General features: G+C 35.9%; 1 protein-coding gene across 2 annotated transcripts in view; it reads right to left on the reverse strand.

Moving 5' to 3' along the window:
* Stil (STIL centriolar assembly protein) overlaps positions 1-19398 on the reverse strand; it is a 60267-nt gene that overhangs the window by 18192 nt on the left and 22677 nt on the right. For both annotated transcript variants that reach the window (XM_010610261.2, XM_010610260.2), the window contains exons 9-14: positions 16922-17072; positions 15681-15790; positions 11341-11455; positions 8260-9195; positions 4827-4992; positions 494-725 (exon numbers count right to left, since the gene is read on the reverse strand). In XM_010610261.2, coding sequence (XP_010608563.1) covers positions 494-725; positions 4827-4992; positions 8260-9195; positions 11341-11455; positions 15681-15790; positions 16922-17072 — 1710 coding nt within the window. The remainder of the gene's footprint in view (positions 1-493; positions 726-4826; positions 4993-8259; positions 9196-11340; positions 11456-15680; positions 15791-16921; positions 17073-19398) is intronic.

A 19398-nucleotide genomic window follows, 5' to 3' on the forward strand; every position in this document is an offset into this window, starting at 1 on the left:
CTACACAGCAATACTACTCCGTCTTAAAAAAATGAAATGAAATGAAATGAAACAAAACAACAAAATAAAACAGATTTTTTTTTTGGTACCGGGGATTTAACTCAAGTCCTTGTGCTTGTGAGTCAGGCACGGTACCACTGAGCTAAATCCCTGGCCCCAAACAGTACATTTTAAGGGCTGGGGAGGTAATTCAGTGGTAGACTGTTTGCTTAGCATGTGTAAACTGGGTTCAACCCCTATTACAACAACAAAAAAGGTAAAAAAAAATAGATTTAAAATATTTTCATCGCATGAAAAACATGTTTAAATATATGAGACGATGGATTTGTGGATTAGTCTGATTTAATCACTTATACAGTAAACCTATAAATACCTACACATTGTATTATGCTCCATAAATACAGTTACGATTTGTCAATTAAAAGTGCAATGAAAAGAAATGTAAAAAAGGAAAACCATATGATGATGAAATATTGAATCAGAGACATCTTACTTGAGTTCAGAAAGGGGGCGATTAAATTCTTCTTCCACAGGAACACTGCTATCTTCAAAGCTGGGAATATCAACTGCTTTTAATGAAGATGCACTACCTGGAAGACTTGTGACTTCATTATTAATATCAACAGAAAAATCCATGTCCTCACTGGAAATCTTGGTGTCATCTTGTTTCAGCTGAGAGTCGGGCTCTTGATCAGCACCTGCTGCATTCCAAAACAAGCTGGCACCTAGAGGTTAGATGATTTAATATTTACTGAAACAAGTATTCAACTACAAATAAACGTAAAAGCTTTTAAGACTAGCTGTATTATTTTAACACAACTGTCTAAAACTGTTTTCAGATTATATTTCCTCAGAAATGCCACCGAGAGATAGGGGAAAGGTGGAAAGAGAGAAAACTAGGAACAAAGGGAAAAGCAAAGAAACTGTTAGGGTCCTGATTCTTCAAGGAATGGTTCCACCTTCCTAACTTCCTGAATACAATTTGTGAGATGGCCATGTGTGTAGGAAATTGCTGCTCTTAACAAAAGGAAATATATGAAATACAAACCTTAAATATAATATTAAAGAAACGGTATTAGAGATGCATCAGACATGTGTAGTGTCAGGCAGATATTTAAAATTAAATGCTTCCCAAGCTTAATGCACCATTTACACACATATTCCAAGCATTTATGTCATTTATTTTTATTGTTGTTGTTAAATTGACTCATTTTCCTTTTACTTAGGCTCATCATTTCTGTGAAGTCATAGGTTTTATGTGCTAATTCACACCCCACCCCATCTTTTTCTTTTCTTTTTTTGATATTAGGAATTCAATCCAGAGCTTCACATATGCTAAGCAAATGCTCTACCATCTGGCTGCATTCCCAGCTCTTTTATATTTTCTCTTTTGAGACAGGGTCTCACTAAGTTGACCATGCTGCTCTCAAACTTGGGATCCTCCTGCCTCAGCCTTCCAAGTAACTGTATGTAGCTGAGATGATAGATGTGTACCATTACGGCTGGCTTAGTTATACCTATTCTGATACTCATAAGAATAAATTTATAAAACATAAAATATTTATCTGTATACCACCACAAGTCATCTTTTGCACCATGAACTCTCTGGAGTCTGCAATTTGGGAAATACTCCTATACATTATAATGGTTTAAAGGAATATGTAGTCAAAACCAGTCAGTAAATCCAAGTTAAAATGGTTTCTACTTTGAGGGTCTACTAGGGTGATTTTTATGAAAATAAATTAATAAAAGCAAGATTTTTTACATTCCCCATTTTGTAAAGACAATTTTGAAAAAGTTACATAGATCTTGCCTACTGTTTCTGATTATATATCAATATATAACTTTAAGAAGTAAAATACATGTCCATGTGCTTCTCAAAGCCAAATGACTATTAATTATTCATTTTATAAGTATAGATAACTATGAATAGTATGAAGTCTTAAAATATGCAATTTTTAATATCATGTTTGAAAATTTGTCTCAACTAATTTCAGAGTATCAGTTAAGCATATGAATGACTTCATTCATCTGTCATTTGTTTGTTCAGCAGGCATTATGTTTCAGCAGATGAATAAGGGATATAGGCTGGGTGAGGTGGTGCACACCGGTAATCCCAGCCCTCAGGTGGCTGAAGCAGGAGGAATGCCGTGAGGTTGAGGCCAATAGTTGCTCCATAATGAGTTCAAGGCCAGCCTGAACTACACAGTGAGATCCCAAAGGCTTATAATCCAGTAATCAAGATAAGCAACTGTAATGTAGCAAATACAGAATTTTACAAAACATAGAAGAATATCACACTTTCTGGTATATTTACTTAGCTCACAATACTCCTACATTGTTTACCCCTACAAATACCCCTCCCCACACACACTTCCTGGGAAATGTCACTTTTGCAATCTACAAAGATGAAGCTCCAGCACACAAACTCCTATTATGTGTTTCTTAATCCCCTTACTACTGAACCAAGAATTAAAACCTAATCCAAACCAGGGTGCTAGGTTTCTCTGCAATTCACAGGTGAGACTGAGGGATAGAATAGTTTATTTTTTTGTTTGTTTTTGTTTTGTTTTGGTACCACGGATTGAACTCTGGCCCTTACGCTTATGAGGCAGGTGGTGGAACCCCTGAGCTGAATCTCAGGCCCTGATAGTTTGTAATATATAACTAGAACTGTGTAACACAAACTTAGCTTATATAACACAAATTCTGGGTTATCTGTATTTTAAAATGTTAAGCAGTAAAAGTCAGACTACAGACAGAACTGAATAAAACAGCCATGCAGAAAACTGGATAGTGGTTCAATTTCCAGTTGAACTCTTCCCAAATTACAGCACCATTCTTGGCACTGGACACTGAAAAATACTCATACCCTCCCAAGAAATTCCCTTTCTTTACTACTTATATTAGTTCAAAGTGGTTTATGTTAGGTGTAGCCAAAGAATTTTATCTAAATACTACCTGAATTTGGCTTTAAAATGTACCTATGGCCAGGCCAGGGATTTAGCTCAGTGGTGCCTCCACCTGCCTCACAAGCGCAAGGTCCCGAGTTTGATCCTCAGTACCCAACAAAAAGTACGTATGGCTCTTGCTGCCCTCCTCATTCCTCTCTACCTGATTATTTAGATAATAAATAAGTTTAGAAATATATAGGAATTTTATTCTCCATCTTCAAACTTCATCTGTTATTCCTATAAGCCTATGTTACCTATCAATCTGTATTCCTATTCTCCAGATATTTGAGTATCTCTGTCTACATTTTCAAAAGTAGCGCAAACTCTTAAGATGTGGAGACTGATTTCACAATTTCCTGTCTGCTTTTCTCACTTGACTTCTTCTGTTTAATGCTATTAATTATTTTTATTTTGGGTTTTTTTTTTTTTAAGACAGGGTCTTACTCTGTAGTTCAGGCTGGCTTCTAACTTGCTACAATCCTCCTGCCCCAGCCTCCCAAGTGCTGGGATTACAGACGTACACCACCACACCTGGCTTACCATTTATTTATTTTTTATTTACTTATTTAATTTGGCAGTACCAGGGATCGAACTCAGGATGTTGCACATGGGAGGCAGAAACAGTACCACTGAGCTAAATCCCCAGCACCATTTATTTTTAAGAAAATTAATTTTGGAAAAATTCTGGGGTACAGTAAAAAAACAGTTCCCTCATCTAGTTCTCCCTCTGTTAACATCTTACATTACCAATATATATTTGTCAAAATCAAAAGCCCAACATTGGTACTTTAGTATTAAATGAACTCCATCCAGTCTTTATTTGCATTTTCAAATTTTTCCATTAATGTTGCTTTTCCATCTCAAGATCCAAGTTAGGATATCACATTACATTTAGCTGGAATAATGTTGCCTCTCATTCTTCCTCAACTGCTGCATCCAACTCCTGCAATTAGCAAATGCTCATGACCACACCCCCTCTATTCTTATCACCACAACTACTACAACTCAAAGCTTTCTTCTTGCCTACTACCTTCTCTACCCAACCTGTTTTTTCATGCCTCAACTCCACTTACTGAAATCTTACAAACTTCAGGGCCCAGACTCAACAACACTGCATAGATAAAACCTTTCCCAGAACCCTAGGACCACATTGGATTTATTAGACTGGGGCTCAACCTAGAAAAGTAGTAAAACCAACCAATGTATCATGTAGTAGTTTCATACTCGTTTTCAGGTAGTTTTCTTTCACAAAGTAGTATTACACAAAGGCTTAAGACAAGTAATACTCATTACCTTGATTTTGGTTATACTGTACTAAAACAAATTTTAGTAGAAAATTTAAAAAGCAAATATAAACAGCTAATAAATTTTCTTAAAAGCTGGGTGTGGTAGTACACGCCTATAATCCCAGTACTCTGGAAGGCTGAGGTAGGAGAATTGTGGGTTTGAGCCCAGTCTCAGACAGTTTGGCAAGACCTATCTCAAAATTAAAAATAAATAAATAAATTAAAATAAAAAAACAAATTTTAGTAGAAAATTTAAAAAGCAAATATAAACAGCTAATAAATTTTCTTAAAAGCTGGGTGTGGTAGTACACGCCTATAATCCCAGTACTCTGGAAGGCTGAGGTAGGAGAATTGTGGGTTTGAGCCCAGTCTCAGACAGTTTGGCAAGACCTATCTCAAAATTAAAAATAAATAAATAAATTAAAATAAAAAAAAAAAATTAAAAAAAAAAAAAGGGCCAGGGATATAGTTGAGTGCAAAGGCCCTGGTTTTAATCCCCAGTATTGCAAAACAAACAAACAACAAAAACAAAACCCAGCCACTCCCACAAACCAAAAAGAAAAGAAAAGAAATGAAATGAAATTACCTGTGCTCACAGCAATGCTTACACTTTTTCTCATGTGCAAGTCAGGAGAAGGTTGTGCTGCCATGGAAACCAGTTCCACCTGTCTTGTATCTTGCACTGTATCTTCAACAGTGGTTTTCTTTGGGGAAATAGGATTGAGAGACTGAGCTTCCAATAAACGCTGAATCTGTATCAATTGAAAACATATTTTAAAGTGACGGTCTCAACAAAACTGGTGTAAATTACAAAACACCCCCGTTATAAAGAGTTTAACTATATTTTCCACATTCTAATTAGATCACACTGTGAAACTTAGTACAGAAAGTCATTCCATTAATTATTAAGAAGAATTTAAACTAAAGATAGTTTTAAAACTAAAACATAATTAGAAACGTATTCCTAAGTTAACACTCACGTAGAAAAATATGAATGGTTAATACTACAAATGAATATTTTATTCCTACTTCATTTATAAATCAAGTAAAATTGAAGAATACTATAATCCCATACACCACATACTAAACATTTTACACAAGATTCTTCTTATAAAGCTTCATCAGATTTGCCCATGTTTGGTCATGTTGAAACTAGAAACATTAATAAGCAATAGCTAACACTGAGCACTTATTGTGTGTAAGATACTATATCACAAATTTTTATGTATAATTTTTTACAACAACCTCATGAAGAACAAACTATTCCTTTTGTTGTTGTTATTGTTTCTGGACATGGTCTTGCTATGTAGTAGTCCAGGCTCGCCTTCAACTCACTACGTAGCCAAGAGTGACCTCAAACTCACAGAACTCCTCCCGTCTCAGCCTCCCAAATGCTGGGGTTACAGGCATGCACCACCACACCCGGATGAGTAAACTATTAGGAAACTATTTTACAGATAAGAAAACTGAGGCATTGAAGTTACTTGTCCAGGTCATACAACTAAGAAGTCAAAAAACTGAGGTTCTAATACCAAAAGCCTCTTCTCCTCCTTTTAAAATTAAGATAAAATTTGTATGTCATAGAAGTCACTTTAAGTAATTCACTAGTTCTTAGGATAGTCAATAACCGTTACTACTATTTCATTCCAGAACATTTTCTTCAAACCCCAAGACTCTGTGAAACATCAGCAGGCTCTCACTGCCTCCTTGGCAGCCTCTGGTGACCAGTAACACTCTCTCTATGGATTTGCCCATTTTAGACATTTCATATAAATAGAACCATATAAAATATGGCCTTGTAGGGCCAGGAATTTAGCTCAGTGGTGCCGCCGCCTGCCTTGCAAGGTCCCCCTACTTCAACCCAGGGTACAAAAAAAAAAAAAAAAAAAAATTGTGTCTGGCTTCTTTCACTTAGTATAGTTTTCAAGGTTCAACCATGTTATAACATTTATCAGTACCTTTGATCACTAAATATTCCATTGTATGAACATTCTACATTGTGTTTATCCGTTCAACAGCTGCTAGTAATACTGCTCTGGACATTTATATACAGGTTTATATGTGGACACGCTGTACTCATTTCCCTTGAGTATATACCAGAGTGGAGGAGCATCCCTTTTTAAATGTGACTTTCTATTTCCCTATGCATAGTACTACTGTACTTAATACCACTAATTTCAGTGGATTAACCTTTTTAACATAAGCATTATCAATAAACTATTAAGATCAGCAGAAAGAGAAACTGAATCAATAATATAAAAGTTATATATTTATAGTAGTTTGGAATAAAAACTTTGATGTCACACACACATAAGCTTAAATCCTATTCTGCTGAGTTGCGCATGGTGGCACATCTGTAATCTTAGCACTTGCAGGGCTGAGGTAGGAGGATTGCTGGAGTTCGAGGCCAGCCTGGGCTACATAGTGAGTTGAAGGCCAGCCTGAACTATATAGCAAGAAACTGTCTCAAAATAAAAAATAAAACTAAAACCAAACAAACAAAATGTACTCTGCTACCTTTTGGGAAAGTTACTTAATTCCAATGAGTTTCAGTATCACCTAACATTAAGGTTGTTGTGAGTCATTAAAAAAGATGAATAAGTTCTAACTTAGAGCAGTCCTACACAAAGCTCTTTTTAATCAACTCATTTAACCTTTTTTTTTCTTTGGTGGCACTGGGGATTGAACTCAGGGCCTTCACACTAATTTATATCCCTATCTTTTTTCATTTTTAAATTTTGAGACAGAGCCTCCCTAAGTTACCCAGGCAAGACTCAAACTTGTGATCCTTCTGCCTCAGCCTCGAAGAGATTACAGGCATAAGCCCTAGTGTGCCCTATGTAAATTCATTCAACCTATAAATCTATAGATTATCTCTCCGATTTTACAGAAGAGTGAGGTTTAGGAAGATCATATAAGCAGCATTCAATAAGATATACTTTAAGGGCCTAAAATTAGTCAGTATGCTATAAAAATGTATTTTCTTCTATATCTTTATAGCTGTCTGTCATTCTACAATTCTGTAAAACATAAGTGATGACATTCACAGTTTTTGTTGTTTTGGTACTGGGTATTGATCCCAGGGCCTTTGCACTGACCTACATGCCAAAACCTATTTTTTTCTTTTTGGTACCAGGAAATGAATTCAGGACCTTGTGCCTGAGAGAGGCACAATGCCACTGAGCTAAATCCTTGGTCCTTTTTCATTTTGAGACAGGGTCTCACTAAGTTGCTAGAATCAAACTGGGCTTAAACTTGTGATCCTTGTGCCTCAGCTTCCCAGAGTGCTGGGATTACACATGTGCCACCATACCCGGCATGTTTCCAGTTTTTAAGAAACCATATTAATAAGTATCTATTTTCCTATGAATGCATCTAATTTCTCATTCTTTTTTTTTTTTTTTGGTACCCGGGACTGAACTCAGGAGGCAGGCCACTGAACCGCTGAGCCCGGCCCTAAGATTCTCATTCTTTATGGCTGAGTAGTATTCCATTTTATAGAAAACCACATCTTCTTTATCCAGTTTCCAACTGATGGGCAAATGGGCTGTTTTCAAGTTTTAGCTATTACAAACATATTGAGGATATACTCTTAAGTGAAATAAATAAGCCAGACGTATAAATACCAAATAGTTTCTGTGGTGTGAAAAGCTATAATAGTACATAAGATCCTAATGAGATAATTGACAATGTGAAATAGGAAGAAAAGTGCTAAAGGTGTAGGGAAAGTGGGAAGGGTAGGGGAAAGGTAATAAGGGAAAAGAAAAAAAATGTGAGAAAATGAAAAAATGGAAATAAAATGTTTGTAAATGGGGAGGGGAGGAGGGGGTGAAGGGAAGGCAGGGACAAGGGGAAAAAATGAGAACCAAGACCTGTCATGTAAAGGTGCAAGATCCCAATAATGAATGTAACTGTACTGTAACCTAATACGTAACAATAAACTCAATTTTAAAAAAAGAAAAAAAAAAAGCCATATTAACACCAAAAATTTAGTAAAACTAAGCAAGTTCCAAGCAAACCTGCGCCTGAAGTAGTCTCAGCTGTCTGTCTTGCTCTGTGACGAATCGATAAGCATCTGGAGATAATCCCATCATTCCGTTATCTGACCCAGTCGTGGGTGTGTGTGTACACAACGCACAAGGGTGTGGGTTACACGAGTCCAGATGGGACGGCCTGACCACAGGTGATGTTTCTCTACTGTTGTCCATGCCTCCCTGAGGTCTCAAGCCTAGAGGACTACTTGAAGAACAGAATGCATTATGGTACAGAGCTGGACATCCACTTGGGTGAAATAATGAATGCTTCTGAAGTGCTTCCGACTGGAAATCTTGAACAGGCCCTAATGTATTTATCCCTTTCCAAGAATTTATGGGGCTAGGTTGAATATGACTGTGATGCTGACAACAGCGGCAAACATTCGTGGAGTAAGATGGCAGCGGTGGAGGAGGTATCTGAAGTTCCACTGGTCTTCCTGATTGACAGGGTGAAAAAACAAAATTGTGTGGGTAGGACTGTGAAGCAAGAAAAGACTGCCTAGACTCAAATGTAGAGGGTCTTCCAGGGCACTCTTCTTTTTGGACATTTCCAGCAACAACCGCCTGAAGCTTCTCAGATACATCAGGGGGTAGCACATTAAGAGGACATGGTTTAACAATATCATTCCCCAAATAGGAGCTCCCTTTCTTACAGGTAGATGGCTGTTTTACTTTATAGTGCTTCAAAGAAGCAGTATCCTGGGTTAACTGATTTGGTATCTGTGCAGCCTCAGTTTCTGGGCTGGATTTCTCGTCATGTAACTCAGGTTGCAAGGGCTTCAAGTGTTCAGAATGGCTGGTCAACAAAGGAGGATTTTCAGTATTCACCAAAGCCAATGTGTTAGACAGATGATTTGATTCTTTGAAATTGCCATCGAATACAAGTGAAAGTTCAGGAACTGATGGCTGGATCTTAGAAATCTATAAATGAGAAAGAAAGAAGAAACTTTTGGGAGAGAGATATGCCTTGCTTTCTTTCCTTAGACCAGGTTTCCAAAGTAACACTCAATTATGAATTAAAAATTATTCATTATTTAGACCATCAATGTATTTTCTTGGCAACTCTTCTATGACCGTAGGTAAAAGCACAACTGTGAGAAAATAAACAAGGCTTTGCCCTCAAAGAATATAGTTAAGCATCTCCCAAACTCATTTAATAATAGAATTACTTTTGTTGGATAACTGATGAACATTGCTTAGGTCACAGAACACATAAACACAGAAAATAGTTTTTACACTCTGAAAAGTTGTAACAGGCAGACAGCTTCAGCAGATCTAATTGTAAATGTTTATGTATCTTAAATAACAAGGTAACCTCCCAATATTTCAAAATATTTTGTTACTAAGTGAAGTTAACTCTGTTATTTCTACTGAAATCAATTAAGAGATGGAAGAGAACAGAAAAGTGTAAACAAAACACTCCCCCCCCAGTGAATTTGTTATACTTTGATATTAATTAAAAAAAATCTTTTCCGTTCCTTTTTCTTCTGAAGTAACTAGTTCAATTAAGATAAACAACAATTCCCTAAAGGTGTAGGGAAAGTGGGAAGGGTAGGGGAAAGGGAACAAGGGAAAAGAAAAAAATATGAGAAAATGAAAAAATGGAAATAAAGTGTTTGTATATGGGGGTGGGGTGAAGGGAGGTCAGGGACAAGGGGAAAAAATGAGAACCAAGACCTGTCATGTAAAGGTGCAAGATCCCAATGATGAATGTAACTGTATTGTATACTTAGATTGTACCAATAAACTCAATAAAAAGAAAAAAAAAAAAGATAAACAACAATTCTAAAATAACCCACTGGCTGGCAGCAATCAAAAAATTATGACAGGGCTGGGGATTTAGCTCAGTGGTATGGCGCTTGCCTTGCAAGCACAAGGTCCTGAGTTCAATCCCCGTTTACCCCCCACCAAAATTATGACAGGTTTTAGCAAATGACTTCTGAATGCAAACAGAATGTTTTCTCAGAATATAGTGACAAAAACCAATGTCAAGGTTTGGTGAGTATACAGATTGCTGATTTTATTGGGTTGTGGGAAGCTCAGATTCCAGAACCAAACCTCCTGAATTAGAATCCCAACTTTACTACTGACAAGTTGAGTGACCTTGAGCAGGTATCTTAACCAATCTAGGCCAATTTTTTTCTGGGAGTAAGTATATGTGCTAATTATGTATATATTATACATATGTGAACATATATTATTACACGTAATAACAATTATATGTATCTGTGAAGATTATGAAGTGATCAAAATATACAGTAAATGTTTAAATAAAAGTTTATTACATGTTGCTATTAATCCTCCTTGAAAATATTCCCTCACTCCTCCTTGCTTTGAACACAATTATTTTATCCTAGTGCCACTTTCTAAAACAATTCTGGAAGTTTTCTTTGGGTATCTTCATGAGGTATGATCACATATATGGGTGAATGCTGCTGTTGAGTGCCATTCAGTATAAAGGCAGCATCATAAAAACACTACGGTGCGCCCTTGTCCACGTTATTTAGTAGCATCTTGGCACCATTAGACTTCTAGTTCTTTTCCAAAGTCAAAATGACCAGGACATCAAGGAAACCACAACAATTAACTAAAAAGACATGAAAGAAGACTTCCTGAACTGCTTCAGAAAGTGGTAAAGGCCACTTAGCGTGGTTGTAATTTCAGCACTTGGGAGGATGAGGCAGGAGGATCTCCATTGAGTCTGAAGCCAGACTGGACTACACAGTGAGTTCAAGGCCAGCCTGAGCTGCATAGCACGACTGTCTCCACAAAAAAAAAAAAAAAAAAAAAAAAAAAAAGTGGCAAAAATAGTATAAGCTTGGTTGAAGTGAGGGGGAATAGTTTGAGGGAGATTAATGGCAATGTCTTCTATTGTAATAAAAATTTAAAAATCTACTGTTTTTCAATCACACCTTATATACATCTCTATATAGATAAAACCAAATAGATTTAGGGAGCTAGAATAATACTTAAACAAGTTCTAGGTACTGTTTAGTGCTTTAACATGAAGAGACTTTCAGGTCTCTAACCACAGAAGCGAATTCACAGAAGTGAGTTCAGTGATACCTTCTGGCTCACTGGATGAGGACTAGGAATCGGTCTTGGAGAAAAGTCTTCATCTTCAACACCAGGGTCAGGATTACTTATTGGTATTTCCCCAGGAATTAACTTTTGGGAAAATCTAAAGAGTAGAAGGGGAGACAAGAAAAATCTTTAAACAATCTAGGATTTTTTTCCTTCTTCCTATTTGAAATGGAATAAAGTCCCTTGATAAGAAATACCTGAATCTTTTAAGTCATATCTGACAACCACAGATTTAGGTTTTTTCAATCAATGTTAGCTGACCAGAAAAACTGGCCTCCTCACATTTACGATTATTTAACTATCCTGTTTGCCCGAACATGACAAGTTTAACCCTATAATGTTAATGTCATGATAAATCAACAGGCCCTGAGTTCTTTCTCAGACATATTGAGGAATGTAGAAATAAGACTTGGTATGTAATATAAAAACATTTATAACCTGGCAACAGACATGTACATCAATAGTATTAAATACTGCATTAAATGCTCATTGTATTAAAAAGAAAAATGATTGAAAAATAACATTTTTATTTTTGTATCTGTGGTGGGAAAACACTTTGAGACATTGAGGTATCACCTCCTTTTTAGTTAGCTGTAGTCTTGTATCACAGATGGCATATTCTAGCAGAATACAGAAAGTTAGTCAGTACAGAATTTCAAAAATTGAAATTAGAGTTTAAGACTAAAGATTTGAAATACTACATACATGATTTTTTGCATCCTAAACCAAATAAACTTAGAATTAATGAGGTTCCTAAGAAAGTATCCTGCATCTTGTTTTAGCCAAGTTGAATTCTTCTAGCAGAAGGACAACAAATCAACAAGCAAGCTCAAAGTAGACTTAAAGAAAGATCTTTCTGTGCAGGGTATGACAATGAAGCAAATGAGAATATCTGCAAGGTGTGTTTAAGCAGATGGAACTGTTCTGCTCCACAAAGCTCTCCAGCATCCAAGAACTTGTGTAATACAGAATGATATCCCATGCTTAGTGCAACACACACATGACATGAGCTAGCGACCTCAATAGGGTCAAAGGGATTGCAGCAGGAACATGTACAAACCTGGCAACGATCAGGTGCACATGAAAATATCTTAGCAGACAGCGGCACCAATGGATGAGAATCAGGTCACCACTTGTTACCAGTACTGGCACGCCATTACATTACATATAACCCCATAGGAAAGGGAAAAAAGGACCATGAATTCACCGAAATTTGGTTTCTTCAACCCAGTAAAAGAATAAGGATTAAAAATGCAGTGGTACCTCTCAGTTCACAAACTTAATTCTTTCCACAGTTCTGGTCGCAAACCAAATTGGACAAGAACTGAATCAAATTCAATGTTGGCCTTACAGGGAAATTTGATTCAGTTCAAGTACATCCAATCACAAAAACAAATTATAGGGCCAGGGATTTAGCTCAGTGGTTCTGGTGCCTGCATTGCAAGTGCAAGGACCCAAGTTCGATCCCCAGTACCAAAAAAAAAAAAAAAAAAAAAAAAAACAAAAAAAAAAAAAAAACAAAAAAAAAAAAAAAACAAAAAAAAAAAAAAAACAAAAAAAAAAAAAAAACAAAAAAAAAAAAAAAACAAAAAAAAAAAAAAAACAAAAAAAAAAAAAAAACAACAACAAAAAAAACATTTTTATGCACGAGTTGTGGCACAGAATTAATATCAACTACATATTTATTTATCATACACACACAAATTGCTGACACAATGATCAAATTCATTTCCTACCTTTTTTAGCACCCCAGGGAAAAAAGGAAAAACTTTATAGTACCAGCTCTTTAAGCAAGAAACATTTTGCTGAACTCTAAAATGACTGATCTTGACTAAAGCTTTGGTCAGAGTTGAAAACAAGCAGGGTTTCAACAACATTAATAAAGAAATTATAAAAGTTTCCCTAATTTGCCTTTTCCAAAAACATTCAAGAAAATTTTTAATAAAACCTTTAGATTCAAGGCAATTAAGGAGTTCCTAAAAAGCCATTAGAAAGTATAGTTTTCAATGATCTACTCTGTCAAGGATAATTTAGTATGTCCAAAGGACAGGGCATCCTGCGGACATCTTTCTAATCCCTGGTACTTCTGAATATTGTAAATGGAAGTTTTCAGGTAAGATCAAATTAAGGATCAGGTGGGGAGATTACTTTTGGATTAACCAGGTGAGCCCAGTATAACAGGGGTCCTTGTAGAGGGAGGTAAGAGGATTAGACTCAGAGAAAGCAATGTGAGGATGGAAGCCTGGCAGGGAGGGAAGGGAAACAGGAAGATGCTATGCTATTGGCTTTGAAAATGGAATAAGCAGTTATGTGACAAGGAACACAGGTGGTATCCAGAAGCTGGAAAAGGACATAAAACAGATTATCCCTAGAGTCTAAAAAAGAAACACAGGCTTCTCAAACACCTATTTTGAACTTCCAGCCTCCACAACTCTAAGATAACTGTGCTTTTGGAAGGTACTACGTGTGTGGTAATTTATTACAGTAGCAGTAAGAAACTAACAGAGATGCACTTGTAGTTTCATTTTACAAATGGAATGCTGATGTTTAGAACCAGGCTTGACCACAGATATGTCTGTACCATAACCTGAGCTCACGATTATTTTTGTTATACTGCCTCTCTAAAGAGTTGGCATAGTTGCCATTTATTTGAAACATGTACCATAGTTAATTTCCACCTAAAGAATCAAGTGTTAGGGCAGATGAATCATTCCATATTAAAAAACAAATCAAGGCTGGGTGTGTAACTCAGTAGTAGAACACTTGCTTACCACGTACGAGGCTGTGAGTTCAATCCCAAGCAACACACACACGTTATTTTCTCAAAAAGATAGATTCCAATAATCAATAATGAAAAGCTACTTTACATCTGCTTGTTTCAAATGAAATTTGTTTTCTTCTTTTTTAATTTTTGAGACAGGATCTCCCTATGTAGCCCAGGCTGGCCTTGAACTCATGGTGATCCTCCTGCCTCAGCCTCTTAAATGCTGATCTCATGCAGTATTATTACTGTCTAAACACACAGTATTAAATTAAAGGGGATAAGAGAGAGGCTTATATTAGTCAAGAAGCTGGGAAACAGTAAAGTTAACTACCAGGATGAATTAAAAATAACAATACTTTCTAAAGAGTCAAAGAATAAACTAACATTCTTTTCTTTAAGAAACCAGCATTTGATAGCAGCTTTTAACTAAGTTTCCAAATCAATGGACTCATTAAATAATATAGACAACACTCTATCACCAAACTATAAATCCCATGAGGGAAAGACTATGTATCCATCTGGTATACTGCCACATCCACAGCACATTACCTGGCACACAGTAGAATACAGTGAAAAAGCTATATTAGAGATGAGATGGTTAATTTTATGTGTCAGTGTGACTAGGTTTACAGTAAAAATATTTTAGATGTTTCTGTGGAGGTATTTTTTTCAATGAGTTCCACATTTAAATCATTATTAGACTGAGTAAAGCAGTACTCCCCATAATACAGGTGGCCTTATCCTAGCAGCAGAACGCCTTAACAAAAAGACTGACTTCCATGGAAGGACAGGGAATTCTGCCAGTAGATGGCCTCTGGTCTCAAACTGCATCTCTTGCCTGGTTCTCCATCCTACTAGCCTGCCCTGCAGGGGTTGGACTTGTCAAACCTCCATAATTACAGGAGTCAGTCCCTTAAAACAAACATCTGACTGCATATATACACATCGTACTGTTTCTGTTTCTCTAGAGAACCCTGAATAATACAAGGGAGCATCCTCTTTACCATAAAAGGCAAGATAGAATGACCTAAGAAATCATAAGCCCTTATTTAACCTTTCCAAGGATGTTTGTTTTAGAAGTTTTTAAACAAACTATCTTTTTTTAGTAGTTATTTTTACAGTAGTTTATCTGATAGGCCCAGGTCTAAAATTAAAAGGAAAGGAAGAATAAACAAAAGGCACTAGGGGGACAGGGATTTAGTTTAGTGGTTCTGGTGCCTGCTTTGCAAGCTCAAGGACTCAAGTTTGATCCCCGGTACCAAAAAAAAGGGCATCACACAACAGCATCCTACTTCCTAGGCAATGTCACAAGTATTGTCATTTTTTTTTTGTTTTCCTACATAATAAATCAACTCCAATAAAAATTATACCCATCTTTTACTAAAATTATAATCCAGTTGCCTAGGACTATGAAGGAATTCATTTAATGGAAAGACAACTATGGTATATAAGATTTTCAGAGTTTAATTAGAAATAATTGAAGTCACTTTAATTATTCATAAAAAAACTAATGACTATAACAGAAAGTACAGATGATAATTAAAAGTTATCTTTTTACCTCTTAACTGAAAGACTCTTAGAAATTTTGCTGAAAAACTCAGTTTCTGCATCTTGGCTTTCTGAACTTAGTTCAAAACGGATCGGATTTTTGTCAGAAGGTTGAACATTCTGAAATGAAGTAGGTTATAAATTGAAATTTGACTCAAATAAAAATACGAGAGAATTCTGTTTAGATTAAAAATAGCTCCAAAACACTGGAAATGGGGTACTTCTCAGTTCTTAAACTTTCTTTTATTAAATGTTCACTTCCCCACTTCTCTGTTTTATAAATAAAAGTGAAAATTTAGTCACCTGTATTACTTGGTGACCAGAGATTTAGTGAATACAATTATGAACTGAGGATGCCATCTAAATAAAAGATAAATGATATATATCTGTAAAACAGAAATAAATTATTAGATCCAATTTAAGATGATTATAATTAAAATATAAAAAATATATTCATGGACGTATATAACTTAAAAATTAAATCAAAATATAAAACAAGATCTGAGGGGAGGTGGGTGTGGTGGCACATGCCTGTAATTCCACCTCTTGGGAGGCTGAGGCAGGAAGATCACAAGTTCAAGGCCAGCCTGGGCTACATAGTGAGTTCAGGGTCAGTCTGAACTACAAAAAGAGACCCTGTCTCAAAAGACAACACAGATTTGAAGGGAAACACATGGTTGTTTAGAGGTAGTAAATATTTTTGTTTAAAAACAGTGGCCTTTAGTTTTTATATGATGACATTTACAGTTTTAAAGATCTACTTTTTTGGTGGTCTTCACCTAGGTGCATTTTTATGTAGTTTATTAGCTATAGCAACAATTTATTCCCACTCTTTGGATTATATTATATAAATATTGAATTTTAAGTGTGAAAATCATATGTATATATTTAATTTGTTATATCTAAATATTTTTTAAATTACCAAAACATAAAAATCACAAAATTAATTCTCAGTAGTACATAATGATAGAACATATTAACGACTGACAGATTCCTCAAAGTTTAGAAAAGTACAGTCAAGTTGGTTGGTGGATAACCTTTGAATCCTATTATAATTTGGTTCTGGAGATATGGCCTAGGACTCATTAAACAAAAATTAATCATAAATGAATAAAGTTAATATTTAGTGAGACTGATGATAAATAAAGTCCAATAGTTTGAATTACCATTTTAAAGGGTAAATGCCATCAGGTTTAAACTGCCAAAATAGAAGAAATATTTATTAATGTACTGGGCAATCAAATCACTTACACTGAAAAGATGCAACGTTTCCTTGCTGGTTAGTAAGCGAAATTGAAGATCAGCTATCCTGTCATCACAAGGGTGGCATTCATAAAACTCTGGTTCCTTATGTGTCAAGGAATAGAGAACTATGATGAAATTTCCAGATTCTGAAAAAACCCTAGACAAAAAAAATGCCATTTAATTAAAATTTAATGAAGATAACAAGATTATACTCAACCCTCCCCCCCAGGGAAGTTTCCCAATCTAGTTAACAGAATAAGAATACAATGATTAAAAGAAAATTAGGAGCAAATTTATTTTTTATATTCATATTTTTAATTAAAGTATACTTATTATGAAATATATACCTTATAAAAGCCATCACATAAAACAGGAATAAACAAAGTGAAAACTATTCCACCCCAATCTCCAGGTTAGTATATATACTTTTAGAGTTCAGGCACAGTGGCTCACTTCTGTATTCCTAGAAGGCTGAGGCAGGAGGACCACTTGAGCCCAAGACTTTGAGAATCACCAGAGAAACATAGTGTGACTCCATTTCTGTTATGGCTTGTGTCTAGATGTCCCCCCAAACCCTCATGCAGTCATAGGTGGGGGATTTTCAGAGATGGCCTTAGAATTTACAGTGTGTGATACTGGGATTAAGGGTACATGATTACTAAATAAGTCCACTGATTGGTTTGGCACCACCCCAAACCTGGTAGCCTAGACAGAGTATAAAATGGGCAGAAAGAAGCTGTTAAGGTCCTTTGCTTGTTTGCTTGCTTACTTTGCTACCTTCTCCCCACCATGAACTATCTCTCCTCTGCAATGCTCATCTGCCATGCCACCCTGACTTGGACCCAGCCAATTATGGACTGAAACCTCTGCAAACCGTGAGCCAAATAAACCTTTCCACCCTTAACTCTGGGTGTCAGGTATTTTGTTTCAGCAACAAGAAAAGTAACGAAGAAAATCTCAAAATAATGTCTCCCAGAATTTTTCCTTAGACCTTGTTGTTTGCAACTGCTATTTTTATGACAAGCTATCATATCTCTATCCTTGTCACTATTCTTTATTATACTCAGATCTTATTTTTTTAGTGACTGCCTAGTATTTCATTTTATACTTGTGCCATTATCAGTTCTCAAAGACTTTTAAAAATAAATTGTTTACTATATTTCACTACTATTAACACTGGCAAAATTAACATTTTTATTATATCCTAAATGATTGAACAAATATTTCTGAATGTTTATTTGTAAAGTCACCAAGAGTCATTGAAAGCCAGGCATGGTACCATATGCCTGTAATCCCAGAACTCTGGAAGGCGGAGGCAAGATGACTACAAGTATGAGCCCAGTCTGGGCAACTTAGCAAGACCTCATCTCAAAACTAAAAATTGACAAAAGGGTTGGGGATATAGCTCAGTGCAAAGGCTCTGGATTTATCTCCAATACTATGCATACAAAAGAAAAAAGTCCTTAGAACTACAAAAACCAAAATTGACTGTCTAAAAATACTTTTAGTAGTTATGTACTATTTATAAAAGTTGAATTATATGGGCCAGGGATTTAGCTCAGTGGTTCTACATCCTGCCTAGCAAGCACAAGGTCCCAAGTTCAATCCCTGGTACCACACACACAAAAGTTGAATTATAGAGAACTTTGGTTCATTATACTACCCACATACCAACTTAAATTATGGCAATAATTAAGAATTCTGCTATCAAAGAAATTGCCTAATGAATACTTCAGATGGAACACAGAATAAGAGTGCTTCAACTGCCTCACAAGCACAAGGGTCCAAGTTCGATCCCCAGTACCAAAAAAAAAGAGAAGACAACAAGAATGCTTCAAAATTAATTTTACTAGGTATTTACTCTCAAAACTTAGCCCCAAATCAGTAATTGATAACACAACTTAACTGAAGACACATGTGGTGATGTTTACCTGTAATCCTAGTACTGTGAGAGGCTGAGGCAGGAGGGTTGTAAGTTTGACCGCAGACTGGGCAACTTAGTGAGTTAGATCTTGTTTCAAAAACTGTGTGTGTGTATGTGCACACGCATGCACATGAGAGATAACATCTAACTATACTAATTATAGAAAAGAATGAAAAACTAACATTTGTTTTATTACAAATAAAACTAATTCTATTGCAAAGGCAAAATAAAATGTAAAAGTAGAACTATGAAAGCATCTGAAGATATCAGACATTTAAAAATAATAGTCCTAAACCAGGCATGGTGGCGCATGCCTGTAATCCCACCCTTTGGGAGGATGAGGCAGGAGGACCGCTATGAGTTCGAGACCAGCCCAGGCTACATAGTGAGTTCCAGGTCAGTCTCAACTACACAATGAGACCCTGTCTTAAAAAAAAGTCCTAGAATAGGCAAATATATTCTAAGCAAGATAGAAAAAAGGTAAATATAACTTTAAAAAATTCTACTGCAGGGCCAGGGATTTAGCTCAGTGGTTCTGCTGCCTGCTTTGCAGGCACAA

This window comes from Fukomys damarensis, unplaced genomic scaffold (assembly GCF_012274545.1).
Source record: "Fukomys damarensis isolate Sample0158 unplaced genomic scaffold, DMR_v1.0_HiC HiC_scaffold_23, whole genome shotgun sequence".
Taxonomy (NCBI): Eukaryota; Metazoa; Chordata; class Mammalia; order Rodentia; family Bathyergidae; genus Fukomys; species Fukomys damarensis.